Below are 23,186 nucleotides of genomic sequence, written 5' to 3' on the forward strand. Positions count from 1 at the left end.
TGGCTGCGTCTTTGATGACGCGAAGGAAAGCGGCGTGCTGATTGGCTGCCGCCATCGCCGATGGGTTAGTTACAAACAAGGCGTGCCTGGTCTCCCTGGTAACGGCGCGCCGGTCGCTCGGATTGGCCCGACGTCGCGATCCCGTCGTCCGTCCTCGAGCTAGTGGCTGGAGTCCCTTCCCCGCGGGGCGCGGTGGCGGCGGCGGCGGCGCGTCCGGGATCCCCCGCGCTGACGTGGCTCACGACCGGGCGGGGGGCGGCACGAGCCTCCCGCGGCCGCGGCGCCCAGGTGAGTGGGGGACACGCCCCGGGAACTACCCTCCACCCCTCCAACTCCCTCCCCTCGGGGGCATGCTCCGGCGACCCCGGCCGCCTCCAGCCCCGCCCCGCCCCGTGCCGGTCACCGCCGCCGCCGTTCTCCCTCCGCCCGAGGTCGACGCACTCCGTCCGTCTCCGGGGGAGCCTTCGGAAACGGGGTCGTCCTGTCCGTCCCCACGGCCTGCTGATCCTGGGCGGCCGGGTTCAGCCGTGCACGGTCGGAGGAGGACCTACGGGGCCTGGACAGAACTTAGGGGAAAAAAAAAGAGGTTCCCTCCCCCCAGGGGGAGGCGGGACCCCGAGGTCTAACGCCGCCGCTCCCGGTGCCCGCGGATGCCCACCGAGGACCCCCGCAGTGCTGGAAGACAGGGATGAGGATGCGTGCCATGCCCTCCGGGCATCCGAGGTGGGCAGGCTTGTAGGAGGCAGCTTGATGGAAGTTGTGGAGGAAAAAACTTGGTTCGCTTGTGTTGGAGCGTGTCTGTCGTGCATCAGCAGGAGGGGGAGCCCCCCCCCACCTCCCGGCCACTTGGGGAGGTGCTTTTTGTCTGGAATTACTGAAAGAGCTCCAGTCGGTTTATGGGGAGAGGGGAATTTTGAATACAACCGAGGTCTTTAAGATCATAGATTTAAGTATGGTGACTTTGGAGATAGCTGGAAGCTCCTCCACGCACTTCAGGGTGAGTTTTTTGTTTTGTTTTGTTTTGTTTTGTTTGTTTTTCCTTCCCAGTTTGGAGTTAGATGGCATGGGAGAACTTAACAAAAAGTCTGGAGGCCTTTGCAGTGACATGAATTGGTGTGGTGGCACGCGCCTGTCATCCCAGGATTTGGGAGGTGGAGACAGCAGAATGAAGAGTTTAAGGCCAGCCTGGGTTACATAGCAAGTTCGAGGTCAGCCTGGACTACACACACACAAAACACAAATACACAAACAAAATAGATTAAAAGATTTATATGGTCAGAATGACCACAAAGGGTCAAATCCAGGAAGTGTTATTTTAGAAAACAGAATTTGGAATAGATAGGAACTAGATATATGTAAAAAAAAAAAAAAAAAATGGAAGAGTACTCAAAAATTGTGTAGGCTAGGGGTGTAGCCTAATTGTAGAAGCCTTGCCTTCCTTTTAAGAGGCCCTGGTTAGCAACGTTGTATCCTGGCTGCTTCAACGCTTTTCCCTTCCTTGACTAGTGTGATGATAGTAATGGTCATGTTCACCGCCTTACATTTGACTTCTTTGGTAGGTTTGAAATCTTTAAAAAATTTTTTGGAGAGACAGACAATTGGCACACCAAGGCCTCAGCCACTGCAGTCGAACTCCAAACACTTGCGCCACCTAGCGGGCATGCGACCTTGCGCTTGCCTCACCTTTGTGTGTCTGGTTTAACTGGGATCCACAGAGTTGAACATGGTTCCTTAGGCTTGGCAGACAAGTGCTTTAACCATTATTAAGCCGTCTCTCCAGCCTAGTTTTCAAACCTTTTTTTTTGTTTTGTTTTTGGTTTTTCGAGGTAGGGTCTCACTCTAGCCCAGGCTGACCTGGAATACACTCTGTATTCTCAGGGTGGCCTTGAACTCACTGCAATCCTCCTACCTCTGCCTCTTGAGTGCTGGGATTAAAGGCATGCGCCACCACGTCCAGTGTTTTCAAGCCTTTTTAATTGCATGCTCTGTAGGCAAAACTTTTTGAGCATACACTCCCCCAAATATGTACGCTTATGTCAAATAATGTACGAATACCTCTGTAAACATCTGTATTATGAATATACAAAAATATAAATTTAAAGGGAAGAAAATAAATAAAAATTCCTGCCCACAGGGTAGGACACACCCCACACAATTTGATGATCATATAAAAGTGCTACCTTGTTTTAAAGAAGGTTGTTTGTAACGGGTGTGGTGGTGCACGCCTTTTATCCCAGCACTTGGAGGCAGAGGTGGGAGAATTGCCTTGATTTCAAGGCCACCCTGAGACTGCATAGTGAATTCCAGGTCAGCGTGAGCTAGAGTGAGACCCTACCTCAAAAAAAAAAAAAAGAAAGAAAGAAAAAGAAAAGAAGGTTGTTTACATCTTTGATGATCCCCGTTGCTTTGGCTTGGGCTGTGTGTGTGTGGGGGGGGATAACCACCATTTGACCCTGTTGCAATCTTCTCTGAAAATAATCATCTTAGAATAGAATATTTTTTCTTTTTTTTTTTTTTTTTCTTTTTTCTTTTTTTTTTTTTTTTTTGGCTTTTAAGGCAGGATCTTGCTTTAGCCCCAGCGGACCTGGAATTCACTATGTAGTCTCAGGCTGGCCTCGAGCACAGTGATCCTTCTACCTCAGAATATGTCCTTTTTAACTTTCTGTCCGACTTAACTTTTAAAAGCCACCTCCTCCTTCCCTTGGGATTAGTGGGTGATTACGAGGGTGTTGCTACTACCTTTGTTTATAAAGTAGATCATTAACTTCTCTAGGTTACATATTAGGAATAAATTATTTGAGGCACATTTCTCTCGACTGATCATTGAATACAAGTTTTTGTTTTCTTTTTGTTATTGTTAAGAACCTTTGTGTTAAAGGGGATTAGACCATAAAATAAAATACCTTTTCTTTCTTTTTTCAGTGCTGGGAATCAAACTCATAGCCTCATGTATGCTAGGCAAGCACTATATTACTGTAACGCCTCCAGCCCTGTAATATTTTTATTTTTTTATTTAGTGTTTTTTTAAAAAAATTTTTTTTTTTAATTTGAGACTGACAGACACAGAGAGAAAGACAGATAGAGGGAGAGAGACAGAGAATGGGCGCGCCAGGGCTTCCAGCCTCTGCAAACAAACTACAGACGCATGCGCCCCCTTGTGCATCTGGCTAACGTGGGACCTGGGGAACCGAGCCTCGAACCGGGGTCCCTTAGGCTTCACAGGCAAGCGCTTAACCGCTAAGCCATCTCTCCAGCCCTAGTGTTTGTTTTTTTTTTAAGGTAGGGTCTCACTTTAGCCCAGGCAGACCTGGAATTCACTATGGAGTCTCAGGGTGGCCTCGAACTCACAGTGATGTTCCCACCTCTGCCTCCCAAGTGTTGGTATTAAAGGCGTGCACCACCATGCCTGGCTGCACTTTTTATTTTACTTTATTACTTCTTTTTGGTTTTTCGAGGTAGGGTCTTTAGCTCAGGCTGAACCTGCAATTCACTATGTAGCCTCAGGGCTGGATGTACTTTTTAATTTAAACTATTTTATGGTTGGTTATATGTGCTTCTGATAAAGGGAAATTGAGTGCTAAAGGCTATAATGTAAAAGGGAAATTCTTAACCATGTACTTCACTGCATTTTCTCCATCTCCCACTTTCTAGAAGTAAGCCCTGTGAATGAATTTTCACTTACCCTTCAGCAGTGCTCTCTGATCATAGGGAAGCCCACATGTGGCATAGGACTCCTTCATGTGAATGATGACACAAACGCTGTTCTGAGCCTTTTTGTTACTTAATACTATGTGCAGGTTAACATGCCTAATCTTAAACTTTGTATCATAAAATACTCTAAAAATAGGAGTCTTTGTGAGTGTTCATTATGCTACAAATAGAAGATTCTACATCATGAAGTCTTGCTTCATGTACAAAGTTATTAAAAATAGGGTGTGAGACTCCATAGTGAATTCCAGGTCAGCCTGGACTAGAGTGAGACCCTACCTCGAAAAACCAAAATCAGGGCTGGAGAGATGGCTTAGCGCTTAAGCGCTTGCCTGTGAAGCCTAAGGACCCCGGTTCGAGGCTCGGTTCCCCAGGACCCACGTTAGCCAGATGCACAAGGGGGCGCACGCGTCTGGAGTTCGTTTGCAGAGGCTGGAAGCCCTGGCGCGCCCATTCTCTGTCTCTCCCTCTATCTGTCTTTCTCTCTGTGTCTGTCGCTCTCAAATAAATAAATAAACAAAAAATATTAAAAAAAAAAAGGAAAAACCAAAATCAAAACAAAACAAAACCAAACTAACCAAAACAAAAAAGACAGAAACTGCGCAGGAGGGATGGCTCAGTGGTTGAGGGCACTTATTTGAAGAAAGAAATTGGTCGTGATTGTTTGTCATCGTACCTGAGCCCGTGTTACTCTCCTGGCAGGTCATTCTCCTTTTCCTTGTGTCGCATGCATCTTCAAATGCTGTTTGCTACTTCGTTTATCCTCTGCTAATGAGACAGGTCTCTCAACACTTCCTCATTAAGAACCATCACAATCCTAAACATTGTTCCTACTCAGAGCAGCAGGAAACTGTAGTAGAGACTAGATTTACTTAACTGTTTGTTTTGTACAACAGTTTTTACATTTTTCCCGCTAAGTGTTTTAAAAGCCAAGTAGCATTTTTTCACAGAACATAAAATTCAGCATACTTCCTCACACTAGTGTTGTATCAGTTGCATGTATATGTCTTTTCCTGTCAGTGTGATTCTTTTATGGCAGTTGCCATTTATCTGAATATGTAACATGCATATAGTTACAAAAGTGAATCGGGTTTGGAACAACTTTAGATCTACTTAAAATTTACAAAGATTAGGTAGGGAGTTATTGTAAACTCTTTATCCAGCTTTCCCTAATGTTAGTAAATTATATGGCCATGGTTACATGTTTCACACCCAAGAACATTAGTACAATGCCATTAACTAACTATAGATAGACTTCATCAGAGTTCACTATTTTCCCACTAATGTCTTTTTCTCACTAGAGGATTTAATCTGGCATATTACTTTGGATTTAATCAGCAGGTCTCCTTGCCTCTTCTGTTCTGTGGCTGTTTCTTAGTCTTTATCTATTTTTCATTACTTTGAAGATTTTGAAAAATACTAGTCGGATGTTTTTTAAATAAGTACCCTGATTTTGGGTTTGCCTGGTATCCTGTCATAATTAGCCTACAGTGACAGGTTTCAGAGAAGGTTACTACAGAGATAAGGTCTTTCTTCTCATCACATTAGCAGAGGCACAAAATATTGGTATTAACCTTTTTTGGCGGCGGGGGGGGGGGTGTTTCGAGTTAGGGTCTCACTCTAGCCCAGGCTGACCTGGAATTCACTATGTAGTCTCAGGGTGGCCTTGAACTCACAGCGATGCTCCCACATCTGCCTCCTGAGTGCTGGGATTAAAGGCGTGCACTACCATGCCTGGCTCTTTTGGGGTTTTTTTGAGGTAGGGTCTCACACTGATCCAGGCTGACCTGGAATTCACTATGGAGTCTCAGGGTGGCCTCAAACTCATAGCGATCCTCCTACCTCTGCCTCCTGAGTGTTAGGATTAAAGATGTGCACCACCACGCCCGGCTGGTATTAACCTTTTATCATTTGGATGTGATAGTGGCTGTACTAATTTCTCATTGTTGTGGCAGAGTAAGTAACATAAGGAAGGAAGGTTTTATCTTGTCTCACAGTTTGAGGGGTCCGTCCATCATGGTGGGGAAGCCATGGTAGCAGGAATGCAGAGCTGCCAGCCACACTGTGTCTGCAAGCAGAGAGAAATGAACGTAGCTGCCCAGCTTGCTTTGCCCTTTTCTATTCAGTCCAGCAGACACTGAGGTGGGCCTTCCCTCCTCATTTAAGCCATTTTGGAAACACCTTCATTAGACACACCCAAATGCATGTTTCCATAATGATTTTAAATCCAGTCAAGTTGACAATGAAGGTGAACCATCAAGTGGCTGCCGTGTCTTTCCACTCTGAGATTGTAATGTTTCTCTTTGTACGTGATTCACTTCAGTCCAGCCCATACTCAAGGAGAGAATTCCTGTGTAAGGAAGATTCATCTCTTGTTCCACAATCAGTGTGGACTGATGGGTATGTTTTTATTCCCTATTTGTTGCTGTGACTTTTTAATTTAATTTACTTTCTTTTAATTTTAGAGACAGGCAGATAGAGAATGCACACACCAGGGCCTCCAGCCACTGCAAACAAACTCCTGATGCACATACTACCTTGTGCATCTGGCTTTACATGGGTACTGGGGAATCGAACCTTAGGCTTCCCAGGCAAGTGCCTAAACCATTAAGCCATCTCTCCAAGCGACTTTGTGACTTGTTTTAGTTGCCCTGTAGAACTCCTTCAGCTCCTACTCCCGTGCCTGTCTCCTCCCCTCATTTCTTAGCAGTACTTCCTTACTTTCTGGTGCAGTAAGGTGTGTCTGGCTCATCTCCTAGCTGCTCTTGCCTCAACTCTGAATAGACCTTTCTTCAAGGAGCTTTACTACTTTTTGTTAGAGAGTGTTAATTTAGAAATCTAGATTAAGCTGCTGAATGAAATGTGCTCATTGCTACCTGGGGGTTATTGTCCCTAGGATTTTTTTTTTTTTTCTTGTTTAAGTTCTCCAGTAGTTTTTCTTTTGATTTGTTTTAGTGAGCCAATCATTTATTGAGGTTTCTACTAACAGGAGTTGGTATGAGGGACTACTTACTGGATCACAGGCAACTCAAAAGCAGCTGCATCAGGGAAAAATCTTTGCAGATAGTTTTCAGCATATCAATCCTGCACGTGTTTATTAGATCTCTGTTCAAGTCCTCCTCTTTTTCTGTGCTGTTGGAAATAAAGTTGCATTGATTTCAATCCACTGTTCATTGCTTGTAATGGGATGCAGTTGACTTTTGCATGTTTATTAGCCTGTGGCCTGCAACCTTACTAAATAAAGTCAGCTATTCCTTCTAGGAGCTCACTTATACAGTTTTTTTTTTTTTAAAGAAATTTTGTTTGGACAATAATGTCTTTTGGTATTCGAAATAGTTGTATTTCTTCCATTGCAAGTCCCCCCTCCCCCCTTGGTTTTTCAAGGTAGCATCTCACTCTAGCTCAGGCTGACCTGGAATTCACTATGTAGTCTCAGGGTGGCCTTGAACTCACAGTGATTCTTCTACCTCTGCCTCCCGAGTGCTGAGATTAAAGGCCTGCACCACCATGCCTGGCCTGTTCCAAGTTTATTTTACATGGGACCTGGAGAATCAAACCTGGATCTTTAGGCTTTGCAGGCAAGCACCTTAACTGCTAAGCATCTCTCCAGCCCAGAAATTTCATTTTTTAAAAATTTTTTTATTTATTTTTCTTTATTTATTTGAAAGTGACAGTCAGAGAGAAAGAGGCAGATATATATACATAGAGAGAGAATGGGCGCTCCAGGGCCTCCAGCCACTGCAAACGAACTCCAGACGAGTGCGCCCCTTGTACATCTGGCTAGCATGGGTCCTGGGGAATCGAGCCTCGAAGTGGGGTCCTTAGGCTTCACAGGCAAGCACTTAACTGCTAAGCCATCTCTCCAGCCCATAGCCCAGCAATTTTAAAATAAGGTGTTAACTCAGTTTCACTTATATATCCATTCATATGTATTCAGGTTCTCTTGTATTCTTGGGTTTTGGTACCTTGTGTCTTTAAAGAATTGGCTCAGTGGAGAATGGAATTTCAAAGGGGAAAGTGAGGGGAGGGAGGGTATTACCATGGGATATTTTTTATAATCATAGAAAATGTTAATAAAAATTAGGAAAAAAAAGAATTGGCTCAGTTCAATCCACTTTGAATTGGCGAACATAGGGTTACTTGTACTGTTTTCTTGTTTTTTCTAGTCCTTTTTCTCTTGTAATGTATACTAGATCCATAGTGATGTTCTCATTTTCATTTATGATGTCAGTAATTGGTCTCTGCTGTTTTTTTGTGTCCTACTGACTAGAGCTTTATTATCTTTATTGATCTTTTCAAAGAACCACTTTTGCTATTATGGATTTTTTTTTATAGTTTTTCATTTTCTAGTTATTGATTTCTGCTCTATGTTTCCTTTTCTATCTTCTTATTTTTTTTTTTTTTGCTTTTTCAAATAACTTGCAGAACAATCACAGTTTACTCATTTCAGTTATTTTCTAATATACATGCTTAACACTATACTTTTTTTTTTTTTGAGGTAAGGTCTCACTCTAGCCCAAGCTGACCTGGAATGTACTGTGAAATATCAGGCTGGCCTTCAACTGACTGGCCTCTGCCTCCCAAGTGCTGGAGTTAAAGCCATGCACCACCATGCCTGGCAACACTATATATACATTTTGAACAGTAATTTTTGTTTGTTTTTGAGTTAGGGTCTCACTCTAGCCCAGGCTGACCTGGAATTCACTATATATTTGCATGGTGGCCTCGAACTCATGGCGATCCTCCTACCTCAGCCTCCCAGGTGTCGGGTTTAAAGGCGTGTGCCACCACACCTGGCTTGAACAGTACTTTTTACTGATACCAAATGGCTTGTCAAAAAATCTGTGTGAAAGAATGGGGTCCCAGAGACACATAAGAATTTTGTGATTGAGGTTTGTTTGGAAAAAGTAGGGAAGGGTAACATTCTGGCAAGAGGAAGACTGAGCAGTTCATATTTATAAATGGAAACTGATGAAGGATAGAGACACTAAAGATGACCTTTAAGATATGCTTGACAGTTACATACTTGTATTCAAGAATTATGTTATATTCTATTCATGTTTGTTTTGTTGTTTATTTATTTATTTATTTATTTATTTGCGAGAGACAAACAGAGAGAGAGAATGGACGTGCCAGGGCCTCCAGCCACTGCAGACGAACTCCAGACGCATGCGCTTCCTTGTGCATCTGGCTAACGTGGGTCCTGGGGAATCTAGGCTCGAACCGGGGTCCTTAGGCTTCACAGGCAAGCGCTTAACTGCTAAGCCATCTCTCCAGCCCTATTCATGTATGTTTTACAATTGATCTGAGTGATGGTGGTTGCAATCTTGGTGCCGTGCCAGCGAAAAGAACAGCGTGGTTCTGTCCTGTACTTTGTCAGGCTGCGGGTCTAAGGGGAGTCACGTGCATAGCACTCTTACTTCACTAGTGGGTGGATAAGTGCCAATGTAGTAGCAGCCGGTACCTGTCTCACAGATGCTTAGACTCCCTTTCCTTCCTTTTTCCCCTACAGAAATGCTAAGCCGCTTATCCGGATTAGCGAACGTTGTCTTACATGAATTATCAGGGGATGACACCGACCAGAACATGACAGCTCCCTTAGCAACTGTGAGTAGCCTTGTTCTGATTCCAACCCGTAAGACCCGTTCTGTGTTCTCCTAAGGGGAAGAATGCAAGGTGGAAGGATGTGAACAGCCTGCCCTGTGCCAAGCAGAGTGCGGTTTAAGGAAACATTACAAGACTTTAAGTGATCTTCCCCTGTTAAGTTTGGAGCGGAAGCACCACAGAGATAGAAACCAAGCTCTGCACGAGACTTGAGGGCTGTGCTGGGCCTGGGCAGGACCACATTATCTACAGTGCTCCTCCTCCACCCATGCCCTTGTCCATTGAAAGGCTTAAATGGTAGATAGAGGAACTGGAGCACTATTTGGTTTTGACAATGTCTGTTTACTCTATTTATTTGTTTATTTTTCTAGTTTCTCGAGGTAGGGTCTTGCTCTAACCCAGGCTGACCTGGAATTCACTATGTAGTCTCAGGGTGCCCTCGAACTCATGGCCCGGCTCTGTTTGCTTTTATAAATTCATCTCCTACTTTTCTGTAGTGGGTGTGGTGCTTTCTAGGGGTCACAGGAAGAATCAAAAGAACTCTATTGGTTTCCAGAAAGATAAGCAGCAATGCCTACTGGTTAAGCAAATTTTATTCAACTAAGTCTTAGTGTTTTTATTATTAAAACTTTTTTTGTTCATTTTTATTTATGTATTTGAGAGCAGCAGATAGAGAAAGAGGCAGAGAGAGAGAGAGAGAGAGAGAGAGAGAGAGAGAGAGAGAGAGAAAATGGGCGCACCGGGGCCTCCAGCCACTGCAAACGAACTCCAGACGCGTGCACCCCCTTGTGCATGTGGCTAATGTAGGTCCTGGGAGGTCCTTAGCCTTCATAGGCAAGTGCTTAACCGCTAAGCCATCTCTCCAGCTCCAACTAAGTCTTAGTTTTAAATTTTGGGCTCTTCCACTTAATATTCTGTAATCCTTCCCTTTGTTTTTCTATTTGGCGAAATTAGGATGCTACTACTTTAAATGACATACAACACACAATCTTTTGTAATGGCCGTGATAACTATTGGTGGGTCACTTAGAAAGTGCTTTTAAGTTTCAAAACATATGACTTGGACAAATGATGGTATGAAATCAGAATTCTTGTTCCTGAAGTTACTGCTTTTCTCTGTACATTAGCTTTTTTTTTTTTTGGTCTAAATACTAGGAATCAGCCCGGGAGCCTGACATGGAATTTAATAATGGAACACAGGAGGATGTTCTAGAACGCCTGGCGTATGCAGAGAAGTTGGTGGTGGAACTGAAGGACATCATTGCACAGAAGGATGCTCAACTCCAGCAGAAGGACGAGGCTCTGCAGGTGGGCATGCTCTGGCCCTTTCCTGCTGAGCACCGGGCAGATCACCACTCTGCTTTCTCCCCTTCACTCACACTGGGGTCTTATTTCCTAAGTCCCCAACGCCACGCCTCCTGAAAGTAACTTCTGCGAACGGTGAATAAATATTTACTTAGCGTCATTCTCTTTTTTTTGGCAGGAAGAAAGGAAAGCTGCTGACAGCAAGATTAAAAAAATAAAGCTTCATGCAAAAGCCAAATTGACTTCTTTGAACAAACAAATGGAAGAAATGAAGGCACAGGGAGGGACTGTTCTGCCCACAGAGCCTCAGCTGGAGGAGTCACCCACCAAGGTATGGAGGCCTGGTGAACAACAGGCATTCTGTAAGGCGAGAAAGCTTCTGGAATAAGCAGGTGTTGACTAGGTACAAATATTTGTGATGGCTAAATAATGCAACCTTATGCTCTCACATAGGGTAGGCCACAAACAGAGAATACAAGGCCTACCAAAATGTACACATGAAATGCCAGTTGTTACCTAGACTTCCAGAGAACTTACAGAGGCTGACAGGACTGGAGAGTTGGCCCACTGGTTAAGGATGCTTGCTTGCAAGGCTGGATCGCCTGGGTTCAATTCCCCATTACCCACATAAAGCCAGGTATAGAGAGTAGTGCTACCATCTGGAGTTCATTCCAGTGGCTGAAGGCCCTGGCATGCCCTATTCTATCTCTTTCTCTCTAAAAATAAGTAAAATAAAATATAAAATTATTTTTATTTTTTATTTTTTTGGTTTTTCGAGGTAGGGTCTCACCCTGGCCCAGGCTGACCTGGAATTCACTATGGAGTCTCAGGGTGGCCTCGAACTCACAGCAATCCTTCTACCTCTGCCTCCCGAGTGCTGGGATTAAAGGCGTGTGCCACCACGCCCAGCATAAAATAAATTTTTAAAAGGTGACAGGAAGAAATTATTCCTAAATTGAGACACTTAGCTAGGGGAGACATATACTTTTTGGAGGAGTGTGATCATTGGTTAGAACATTAAAAACTATAGGCTCTCTGAAGGGTTTATCTTTCCTGCTCTGAACTCCTTCATTGACTTTATGCAGAACAGCTGGTATTCTCCTATGGCCACAGAATGGATTAATGTTTTATGAATTAGGGACTGAATCCCTGGGTCACCTTGGTCTCCCTGTAAAGTGGCTATCTAGATTTAGATTTATGACTACCACCAACAGCACGATTTCCAGGGGGCGATACAGAGAGGACCAGAAGAGAGCTGTTTTCTGAGGAGTACAGCATTGTTCTAGTACACGTTTTCACTGTCTTCCCTTTACGAGTCACTTCAGACAGCTGTTTTAGAGACTAGGAAACTTATTTTTATGCAGCGTTTGGTATATTGAGGCAGGTGTGTCAGTGTACACTGCAGTGATAGACTTCATCCTACATAGATATCTTTTTTTTTTTTTTTTTTTTTTCTGAGGTAAGGTTTCACTCTAGCCCAGACTGACCTGGAATTCAGTATGTAGTATCAGGGTGGCCTCGAACTCACGGCGATCCTCCTACCTCTGCCTCCCGAGTGCTGGGATTAAAGGCTTGCGCCACCACGCCCACTGGTTTTAATCATTTTTTTAGGCATGCCTTTGGGGTACTTGTTAGTTCCCATACCCTGTAGTCTTTCAGGGACTAATGCTCAGAGGAAATTGCTTTTCTTGCATCAGTAGCTGTGTGTGACTAACTTAGTGTTCTCAAATAACTTACTTATTAGAATTCTTCCTTTGTGGTTTCTCCGACCACTCTCATTCCCTGGCTCTGGTAGTACTGTCCTTTTTTCTTCACACATTTGTTCCTTCAAACTCCCCCTCAGGTATTCTGTTCAATTTTTAAAGTATCCATTTTGTACTCTGCTTTTCAGTTTAATTTAATATTTAGCTCTGAAGCTTTAACTATATCAGCATCTGTTCCTCCGTTAAATAAATGATTTCCAGCTGTCTGGCGTAGTAACCCTTTAACTACTATATACTCGATACAGAGCTAGGCGTTCTGAGAAAAGTATAGGTTACGGGATGATTAGAGGGCTGGAGAGATGGCTCAGCAGTTAAGGCACTTGCCTTCAGAGCCTGACAACCCAGTGTTGATTCCGCAGTACCATGGAAAGCCAGATAGACAGGGCTGGAGAGATGGCGTAGAGGTTTAGGCACATGCCTGCAAAGCCTAAGGACCCAGGTTTGATTCTCCAGGTCCCAGGTAAGCCAGAGCACATGGTGGCACATGCATCTGTAGTTTGTTTGCAGTGGATAGAGGCCCTGGTACATCCATTCTCTCTCTCTCTCTCTCTCTCTCATAAATAAATATAAATCTTAAAAAAAAAAAAAAAGCCAGATACACAATGGTACATGCATCTGGAGTTTGTTTGCAGTAGCTGGAGACCCTGGCATGCCCAGTCTCTCTTTCTCTGTGTCTCTCTTTCTTTCTCTGCTCTCTCTCTCTCAGCTTGCAAATAAATAAAATCTTTAAAATGAAATGATTAAAGTCCTAAATGCTTTGCTATAATGGGAAAGTAACATACAATTCTTTTTGCTTCCAGAAAACAGAATTAGGCTCATTAGAGATTTCTTAGAGATATATGGTCTGATTCTAAAAAAGAGCTTTGGGGAAAGAAAAGAAAATACTGAAAGTGGTGAATTTCCTTTTACTGGCTCTTTTCTAATGTTTCACCTCTCATGTAACAGCAACTGTTGTTTTCTAAACTCTGTTCTTGCGTTTTCAAGGCAGCAAGACAGTGGCTTTTCTAAGTTTAGTCCTGCTTGTGACGGCATGATTTTGCTTCTGACTAAAGCTGTTGGATTGGGACATTTTTTTCTAAGTATTAATTCCCTCTCAGAATCTTCTTGCTCTGGTTGCTTTTTAGAGTTTTTAGATAGCTATTTGTGTATCCTCTACAGTTGACAACTGCTCAGCCCTCCTCTGGGAGAGGCTAAATCTAATAGGAGCTACTTGGTATATTAAAACTGGAAAACACCAAGATTCATTATTTTAAATTCTTAAAAAATTTATTTAATTTTGAACTTTTTAAAAATATTTTTTGTTTATTTTTATTTATTTATTTGAGAGTGACAGAGATAGAGGGAGAGAAAGAGGAAGATAGAGAATGGGCGCGCCAGGGCTTCCAGCCACTGCAAATGAACTCCAGACACGTGTGCCCCCTTGTGCATCTGGCTAATGTGGGTCCTGGGGAATTGAGCCACAAACTGGGGTCCTTAGGCTTCACAGGCAAGTGCTTCACTGCTAAGCCATCTCTCCAGCCCTAGTTTTGATCTTTTTTATCAAAAGTTTTCATACATGTACATAATATAGGTCCTAATCCCTTCCCTTGACCTTTTCTTGTCTCCCCTTTCCTTGAACCCCTTCCACTGAAGTCATTGCTTTTTTCTGGGTTCTTCTTGTTCTCATCAGTTTAATGCAACTATAATTAAATCTCTACAAAGGGCAAATAGAGCAAAAGAGCAAGCTTGTATTTATTGTAACTTTTCATTTGTTTTTTTGAGGTAGGGTCTCGCTTTATCTCAGGCTGACCTAGAATTCACTATGTAGTCTCAGGGTGGGCTCGAACTTACAGTGATCCTCCTACCTCTGCCTCCTGAGTGCTGGGATTAAAGGTGTCCAGCTTTATTGTAACTTTTAAAATTAAATACTTATTTATTTGAGAGAGTGACAGATAGTGAGAAGATGGGCACACTAGGACTTTTAGCCAATGCAAGTGAACTCTAGATGCATGTGCTGCCTTGTGGGTCTGGCTTACATGGGTGCTGGAGAATCGAACCTGGGTCCTTAGGCTTCGCAGGCATGCGCCTTAACTGCTAAGCCATCTCTCCAGCCCCATTGTAAGTTTTAAAGTAAGTGACTTTATTTATTCCATTTTTTAGCATGAAAGAAGTTCTGCAGAGGAAGAGATGGAAGTGATAAAACATGAACTCCAGGAGAAGGAGAAACTAATTAGTAGTTTGCAAGCCCAGCTGACACAGGCCCAGCCCGAGCAAGCTGCACAGGTAGGGTGTGAGCTAGCGTGTCCGCATTGGGCTGACAGTCACTGACACCCTGTCGGGTACTATGTGCACAACACCTTTTTCTGGCTACTCAAAGGATGTCTGTGTGTGTGTCTGTCTCCTCCTTTCTCTCTCTCTCCCTTCCTTGCTCCCAAGTCTGGTTATCTTATTATTGGTATGCATTTGTCATTCTTGGTTGGTATTTTTGAACACCCAGTATACTCTTTGCATATATGTTAGAGAAATTTTTTCACACTCCTCCTTAAATCAGAATTTATTGTGTTTATGTAGTTGAAGTGTGTATAATCTCCCTGCCTTTAGTTTTCTTCTTTGGGGACTTTGGTTGTGTGTGTTTGCTCTTCAGTATTAATTACTTTCCTCGGTTGCTTTTTATTTCATTAATTTTTTTCTCTTGCTGCTGCTGCTTCGTCCTCTTACTCTTCCTCCTCCTCCTTTTTTGTTTTTTTCCCCAAAGTATGCTTTCTCTGTAGCCCAGGCTGACCTGGTATTCACTCTGTAGTCTCAGGGTGGCCTCGAACTCAGCAGTCCTCCTGCCTCTGCCTCCTGAGTGCTGGGATTAAAGGCATGTGCCACCACACCCAGCTCTTCTTTTTCTTAGTTCACTCAAAAAGACATTCTGTTTTGGATTACTTTTGTGTTGTTTTGTCTGCTTTTCTGGATTGACTTTTGTTTAATATTAAATTCTTCCTCTTTTTTTTAAAAAGAAATTCTCATTCTAATTTTTTTTCTTTATGTCTTGTACATTTTTCTTAGAATTCTAAAACTTCTTTTGAGATAGGTGACATTTATTTTACTTTATTTTTGGTTTTTCCAGGTAGGGTCTCACTGTAGCCCAGGCTGATCTGGAATTCATTATGGAGTCTCAGGGTAGCCTCGAACTCATGGCAATCCTTCTACCTCTGCCTCCTGAGTGCTGGGATTAAAGGCGTGCACCACCACACTTGGCATGACATTTATTTTGAGCAGTCTTTGGTATGCTTTTGTCCTTCTATAAGCACATTATTCTGCTCGTCAGTCTTTATAGCTTTTTTAAAAAATGTTTTTGGTTTATTTTTATTTATTTATTTGAGAGCAACAGAGAGAAAGAGGTAGATAGAGAGAGAGAGAGAGAGAGAATGAGCGCGCTAGGGCTTCCAGCCACTGCAAACGAACTCCAGATGCGTGCGCCCCCTTGTGCATCTGGCTAACGTGGGTCCTGGGGAATCGAGCCTCTAACTGGGGTCCTTAGGCTTCACAGGCACGTGCTTAACCGCCAAGCCATCTCTCCAGCCCTTTTTTTTTTTTGTTTTTTTTGAGGTAGGCTCTCACTCTAGCCCAGGCTGACCTGGAATTCACTATGGAGTCTCAGGGTGGCCTCGAACTCATGGCAATCCTCCTACCTCTGCCTCCTGAGTGCTGGGATTAAAGGCGTGCACCACCACGCCCGGCTTGTTTGTTTTTGATACGTGGTTTCACACCATAGCCTAGGCTGTCTGGGAACTCACTGTGTAGCCCAGCTGCCCTCAAACATTTGGCAGTTATGTTGTCTCAGCCTCCCAAGGGCTGGTATTAACAGGCATGAGGCACCATGCCTAACTTCTTTATGTTTTTAGATTCTAATTTTACATGGTCTTTGGCCTTGATCATCATCTTTATATAAAGTTAGTTTTTCTGAACCTTTAGACGGAGACTTGGAGATTTGTTTGGGGCATTTTTTTCTTTAACACACTTTGGTCTTGTGTTTTTGTTGTTGTATTAATATACAGGTGCCAGGCGTGGTGGCACATGCCTTTAATCCCAGCACTCGGGAGGCAGAGGTGGGAGGATTGCCATGAATTCAAGGCAATCCTGAGACTCCATAGTGAATTCCAGGTCAGCCTGGGCTAGAGTGAGACACTACCTTGGAAAACACACACACACACACACACACACACACACACACACACACACACGTACATACATACAGGGGAGCCATATTTCTCAGATCTGTGTCTTGCCTCTGTCTGCCCTTTGCTTTGATCTGTATCAGCACAAAGATGACTCGCTTAGCCCTCTACAGGTGCATGTTTAAGCCATGATACCCCAACAGTGAAACACCTGTTGGCAGTGAAAAGGAATGAATTGCCAATCACTAGTTTGCCTTCATTTAAAACTTAAACTGTGTGTCAATGCTTACTTTTATTTTTTGTTTGCTTTGAAATGTAGAAACAAGTCTTATTTAAGATCTGAAATGCACTTTCTAAAATACCAAGTTTCAGAAAACTGTGGCTACATAATGCATTCTCTGTATCATGTAGAAAATGCATTAGGGGTTAAAGAAAGAGCTCTACGGTTAAAGGCGCTTGTTGGCAGTGGTTTATGGCCTGGGTTCAGTTCCCATGTACTCATGTAAATCCAGATGCACAAAGTGGCACATACAATTGGGGAGCAGTGGGAGCCTCTCTCCCTCTCTCCCTCTCTTCTTCCTTCCTTCCCTCTCCTTCTTTCTCTCTCAAATAAGGTGTTTTTTTTTTTTTTTTTTAAAGAACATGCATTAGACTCAAATACAAAAACCAGTAAATACAGTAAATAAACCACCATCCTTCAACAATTTGAGCAAAGATGGAATGCCTAAGGAACAACATGGTAGAATTTGCAGAGGATAAGCATCATTGAAAAGGAAAAAAGAGCATCAATGCACGGGTCTTTGGTACACATTAAGCTGAACCTTTGGTTCCAGGCATCAGGGTGTTTCATCACATAGCATTAATGCATACTAGAAAATGTGTCCTGTCAAGAGATAAACCGCCAGTGTTCAAGGAATGTGGTCAGCTAGGCGATAAAATGCCCGACTGAATGTTTCTTCTTTGTCTAATTACTATATATACTGGTAGCAGTTTTGAAATGAGAAAAGGAACTGTACACTCCTTTATTTTCTGTTCACAGTAGGACAGGAAACAAACTGAAACCTAAGCCCTGTTATACATTAACAAATTTAAGCCAGGCGTGGTGGCACATGCCTTTAATTGCAGCACTCAGAGGTAGGAGGATCACCGTAAGTTCAAGGCCACCCTGAGACTACATAGCGAATTCCAGGTCAGCCTGGGCTAGAGCAAGACCCTACCTTGAAAAACAAAAACAAGCAAACAAACAAAATTAACACATTTAAAGAGCATTAATTTTTACACAGTGAAAAAACAGACAGCAGTTGAAACAGTGAGCTGTCAGGAGACTCTCAGAGGGCTGATAATCAGCTGAAGCCACTTTGCAGTCACTCTCAGTCAATATTTACTCTTGAAGGATAAAAATAATTCAACTAACCGGAAGTGGTGTGCACGCCTTTAACCCCAGCACTCACGTGGCAGAAGTAGGAAGATTACCTAGAGGTAGGAGTTCAAGGCCACTCTGGGACCACATAGTGAATTCCAGGTCAGCCTGGGCTAGAGTGAGACCCTACCTTGAAAAACAAAAACACAAAAGCAAAGTTAAAAAAAAGAATAATTCAATTATAAGTAAAATAACATTTATACTTAATTTCATATTACAATTTATATTGGTATCAGCTGTAAACTCATGCTCTCTGCATTCAGTATTCCACTAAACACATACGGTATTATATAAAAGTGCAGGAAAAAAATCATATCAACTCTGTATACAGTGGTTATCACACAACACCTCCACAAGAACTAACTTGATGCAACAGATGAAGTAAAATGTAGTCATGCCATAACAAAGCTGTATTTAATGGAAAGGTAACGTACTCTTTAGCTTTACATTTAAGTTAATTAATATTCAAGGTGAAACATTTCTTTTGCATTAGTCACATTTCAAGCCCTGGCCTCTTGCAGCTAGCTGATTCTGAACTAACTGTACAGCATGTGATAGAGCTGTCCTGGTTCCAGTCTCTCTCTATCTCTCTCACTTTTTTCGAGGTAGGGTCTCACTCTAGCCCAGGCTGACCTGGAATTCACTATGTAGTCTCAGGGTGGCCTCGAACTCACAGAGATACTCCTACCTGTGCCTCCCAAGTGTTAGGACTAAAGGCATGCTCCACCACACCCAGCCCAGTCTCTCTCTTACTCCCATTCTATTCATTTTTTAATTTATTTTTTATTGGAAATTTCTGTAATTATATACAATAACCCATGGTAATTTCCCCCCACACACACTTTCCCCTTTGAAACTCCACTCTCCATCATACCCCTTTCTCCTCTCAATCAGTTTCTCTTTTAATTTGATGTCGTCATCTTTTCCTCTTATTATGATGGTCTTGTGTAGGTCGTGTCAGGCACTGCGAGGTCAGTGATATTCAGGCCATTTTGTGTATGGAGGAGTGCTTTGTAAGGAGTCCTACCCTTCCTTCGGCTCTTACATTCTTTCTACCACCTCTTCCGCAATGGACCCTGAGCCTTGGAAGGTGTGATAGAGATACTGCAGTGCTGAGCACTCCTGTCACTTCTTCCCAGCACCATGGTGCCTTCTGAGTCATCCCAAGGTCACCACCATCTGAAAAGAGAAGATTCTCTGACCAAAAGTGAGAACAGCATTAATTCCTATTCTATTCTTTGTTTTACTTTGAGCCAAGGTCTTGTTGTGTAACCCAGGTTGACTTGAACTCAGAACCCTCCTTAGTCTCTCTCGCCCGTTAAAGATTGGCGCTACCCTGCTGCTGTCCTCAAATGAGTCACTTGACAGATGCCTTTTGGTTACTTTGGACTTTTCCTGTTTGCAGAGCCTTCAGATGTTGCTCAGTTGCTGCCTTCTTTTGACTGTACAGCCATGCACACTTGTCCACTTAGTGGCTGGCCGGCACTTGTTTATATTCGGGTTCATAGGACTTTCTTGCTAACATTCCATTTTTTGGCTTTACTGTCACGTTCTGTCTTACTATGTGAACATGCAAGGAAATTGAAAATTTTGTTGCTTCTGCCTTCCTCTGATAATTTTTGCTAATTCCTTTTAAAAACTAATACCTGTAGGGGCTGGAGAGAGGGCTTAGTGGTTGAGGCACTTGCTTGCAAAGCCAAAGGACCTCTGTTCAGTTCCCCAGTACCCACCCACATAAGCCAGATGCACAAGGTGGTGCACGCATGTGGAGTTCCTTTGCAGTGGCTGGAAGCCCTGGCACGCCCATTCTCTACCCCTTCACTATGCCTCTTTCCCTCTCTCAAATAAATAAATAAAAATAAAAATATTTTTTAAAAGTAGTACATGCAATACTTCTTTTGCTTATTTTTATTTATTTGAGAGTGACAGACAGAGAAAGAGGCAGATCAGTAGGGAGAGAATGGGCACACCAGGGCCTCCAGCCACTGCAAAGGAACTGCACATGCGTGCACCACCTTGTGCATCTGGCTTATGTGGGTCCTGGAGAATCGAGCCACGAACCAGGGCCCTTAGGCTTCACAGGCAAGCGCTTAACCGCTAAGCCATCTCTCCAGCCCCATGCAATACTTTTAAAAATAGGAAATACAGTAGGTATTCAGGGAAAATAAGAAAAAGGAGTCACCGAACGGCGTGTCTTCTCCCTTCCGTGTCTGCAGTTGGATAACAGTTGTGCCGAGAGGGAAGAGCTGGCCGTGGTGAGGCAGCAGCTCCGGGAGAAGGAGGAGCTCATCAGCGCTTTGCAGACGCAGCTCAGCCAGACGCAGGCGGAGCAGGCTGCACAGGTAGGGACGCAGCTCCCTTCGTTACACTAAGGCACCGCGGAATGGGACAGTGGATACGCAGGCGAGTCAGCTGTGATCAGTGCTTTCCACAGCTCAGGAGATGAAAGCGTAGTCATTAGAGTGTTCAAGTAGAAATTACAAAGGTGTGTTCGTAGAAGAAAATTAGACGTATGCTAGTTTTAAGTATGTCCTTAGGGAACACTGGGAAACCCTTGAAAAGTGTGAAGTACCTTCATCAATTTTTGGTACCCAAACTGATGACTGTACATTAATTCCATAGGTCCAGAAACCTGACTTTAATAGCACAGAGATCCAGGCTTTTAGGAATAGGCTCATGGGGAGTTTACAAGCAACTGATAGGTGTACCAAACGAAATACAAATAATTACCTCCATTTCTTTCCTTAAAAAAAAAAATCTTCCTGGGAAGATAGATTTTAGGCTTAAAGTGACTTAATGAGCGTGTAATTGAAAAGTGGTAAAGGTTGTGGGATTCCTTGTTAACTGGCTCTGGTACCTGTCGTCCTTCTTCATATTTATCTCTGCAACTGGGGCCAGGTCATTGGACAGGCCTTTGGAACTCTTTCTGGTTTTTTTTTAAATCAACCCACTCCCATAATTTTCTTTTGAGGTTGCTTTTGAGTAATGTCACATTTTATTCCTAAAGTATCTTTTTTGGGGGGGGTGGATTTCAAGATAGGGTGTCACTCTAGCCCAGGCTGACCTGGAGTTCACTATGTAGTCTCAGGGTGTCCTCAGAATCATGGCGATCCTCCTACCTCTGCCTCCCCAGTGCTGGGATTAAAGGCGTGTTCCACCATGCCGGGCTTGAAGTACCTTTTTACATTTTTAGTCTTACCCATCAGATGTACTGATTGATAATGTGTAGTTAGTGGTACCTTCTGTTTATGAATAGTCTACAGTTGTATATGGAGTTAAAATTAGGCCTGGGGAAATGGCTTAGTTAAGGCATTTGCCTGTGAAGCCCAAGGACCCCTGGTTCAATTCCCCAGGATCCATGTAAGCCAGATGCACAGGGGGGGTTGCCTGTGTTTGGAGTTTGTTTGCAGTGACTGGAGTCCCTGGCATGCCCATTGTCTCTTTCTCTCTGCCTCTACCCCCTCTCTCTCAATAAGTAAATAAATAAAATATTAAAAAAGTATATACCCTAAAATTCTTTTTTTCCCACTAGCTTCTGTTGAGTTCCTTTTATGCAGTATTGCATACACTATAGGATGGAGAAATAGTACATGGTTTTTCTCCACGGATTACTTGAAATAGGGGAAACTGAGGTATATAAACACACGAACAGCTCCATCATGGTGCAGGCTATTTCAGATGGCCGGCTGTGGCAGCACAGGCCCATTATTTTAACATTCCGAAGGCTACAGAGCCAGTTACAGGCTACCTTGACTACACAATGAGATCTTTTCTCAAAAAACAAAATTTTAAATTGTAGTAAGTCCTTAAAGGAGCAACATTAGAAACAAAGGATTTGGGGAGAAAATCATTTTACTGTATATGTGATAGTTAAGGAAGAAAGAATAAAGAATAGGATACATTTAATAGGGGGAAAAAAAAGTCTCATGTTTTTCCAGGGAAAGACTCTATTGCTTGAATCACTTAAAACGAGACTCTAAAGTCATAGTAAGGTCAGAATCCTGATAATCAAAATTTGTAAGGATTTATTTATTTTCTTATCTTTCTTTACTTATTTGCCAGGAGATAGAGGGAGGGAGAGAAAGGATATGAATGGGTACGCCAAGGCCTCTAGCCAGTGCAAACAAACTGCTGATGCATGTGCCATTTTGTGCATCTGGCTTTATGTGGGTCCTGGGGAACTGAACCCAGGCTCTCAGGCTTTGCAAGTAAGTGCTTTAACTGCTGATCCATCTCCCCCATCTAAGGATTCATTTTGTTAAGTTCCCAAAAAGAATATCCCTGTTCAAAGTATGCTAGCAGAAAATAGCATTCTGGGGTGGTGCTGAGAGTTTGGAAGCACACCCGGTCTTACCTAACACTAATAGTAACCCTGTTTCTCTTGAAAATAAGACTAAGAGAATATATTTTTATTTCTAAAGAATCCTGAGTAAGATGCATTGGTTTTAAATTTTCACTTGTAGCATATGAGAATTTCATTGAAAAAAATTTTAACATATTTTATTTATTTATTTATTTGAGAGTGAGAAAAAGGCAAAGGGGAAGAGAGAGAGAGAGAGAATGGGTGCGCCAGGGCCTCCAGCCACTGCAAACAAACTCCAGATGCATGTGCCCCCTTGCGCATCTGGCTAACATGGGTCCTGGGGAATCAAACCGGGATCCTTTGGCTTTGCAGGCAAATGCCTTAACCACTAAGCCGTTCCTCTAGCCCCTCATTGAAAATTTTTGAGTACATGTATCCTATAGAAAGAAGCATTCAGTGCTTAACAGAAATCTGACCTCACCTTGTATGTTGAGTACTCTAGTCTTTTCAGAATTTTTACCGTTCTTTTTTTTTTAATTTTTATTTTTTGTTATTTTTATTTACTTATTTGAGAAAGACAGAGAAAGAGGCAGATAGAGAGAGGGAGAAAGAATGCGCACGCCAGGGTCTCCAGCCACTGCAAACGAACTCCAGACGCGTGTGCCCCCTTGTGCATCTGGCTAACGTGGGTCCTGGGGAATCGAGCCTCGAACCAGGGTCCTTAGGCTTCACAGGCAAGTGCTTAACCACTAAGCCATCTCTCCAGCCCCCATTCTTGCATATTTAAAAAATTGCTGGTACCTGTGAAAAATAATCATCTCTAATAAGATTTATGTATAGGCTGACTTCCAAATTTGTTAGTAGGCTTTCTTTCATATTTGGAATTTGCTGCCAGGCCTATCTTCCAGGATTCTTGTCTTTAACATTTGAAATTGAACT

General features: G+C 43.0%; 1 protein-coding gene across 9 annotated transcripts in view; it reads left to right on the top strand.

The window, feature by feature from the left end:
- Positions 1-220: 220 nt before the first annotated feature.
- Golgb1 (golgin B1) overlaps positions 221-23,186 on the top strand; it is a 69,849-nt gene continuing 46,883 nt past the window's right edge. For 6 of the 9 annotated variants that reach the window (XM_045147366.1, XM_045147364.1, XM_045147367.1 and 3 more), the window contains exons 1-5: positions 9,221-9,315; positions 10,467-10,619; positions 10,795-10,947; positions 14,519-14,641; positions 20,161-20,286. In XM_045147366.1, coding sequence (XP_045003301.1) covers positions 9,223-9,315; positions 10,467-10,619; positions 10,795-10,947; positions 14,519-14,641; positions 20,161-20,286 — 648 coding nt within the window. In that variant the 5' untranslated portion in view covers positions 9,221-9,222. Of the gene's footprint in view, positions 289-473; positions 724-9,220; positions 9,316-10,466; positions 10,620-10,794; positions 10,948-14,518; positions 14,642-20,160; positions 20,287-23,186 lie in introns of those variants that run through there. The other 3 variants (XM_045147363.1, XM_045147362.1, XM_045147369.1) reach the window with 3 other exon arrangements.

Source organism: Jaculus jaculus, chromosome 4, assembly GCF_020740685.1.
Source record: "Jaculus jaculus isolate mJacJac1 chromosome 4, mJacJac1.mat.Y.cur, whole genome shotgun sequence".
Classification (NCBI taxonomy): Eukaryota; Metazoa; Chordata; class Mammalia; order Rodentia; family Dipodidae; genus Jaculus; species Jaculus jaculus.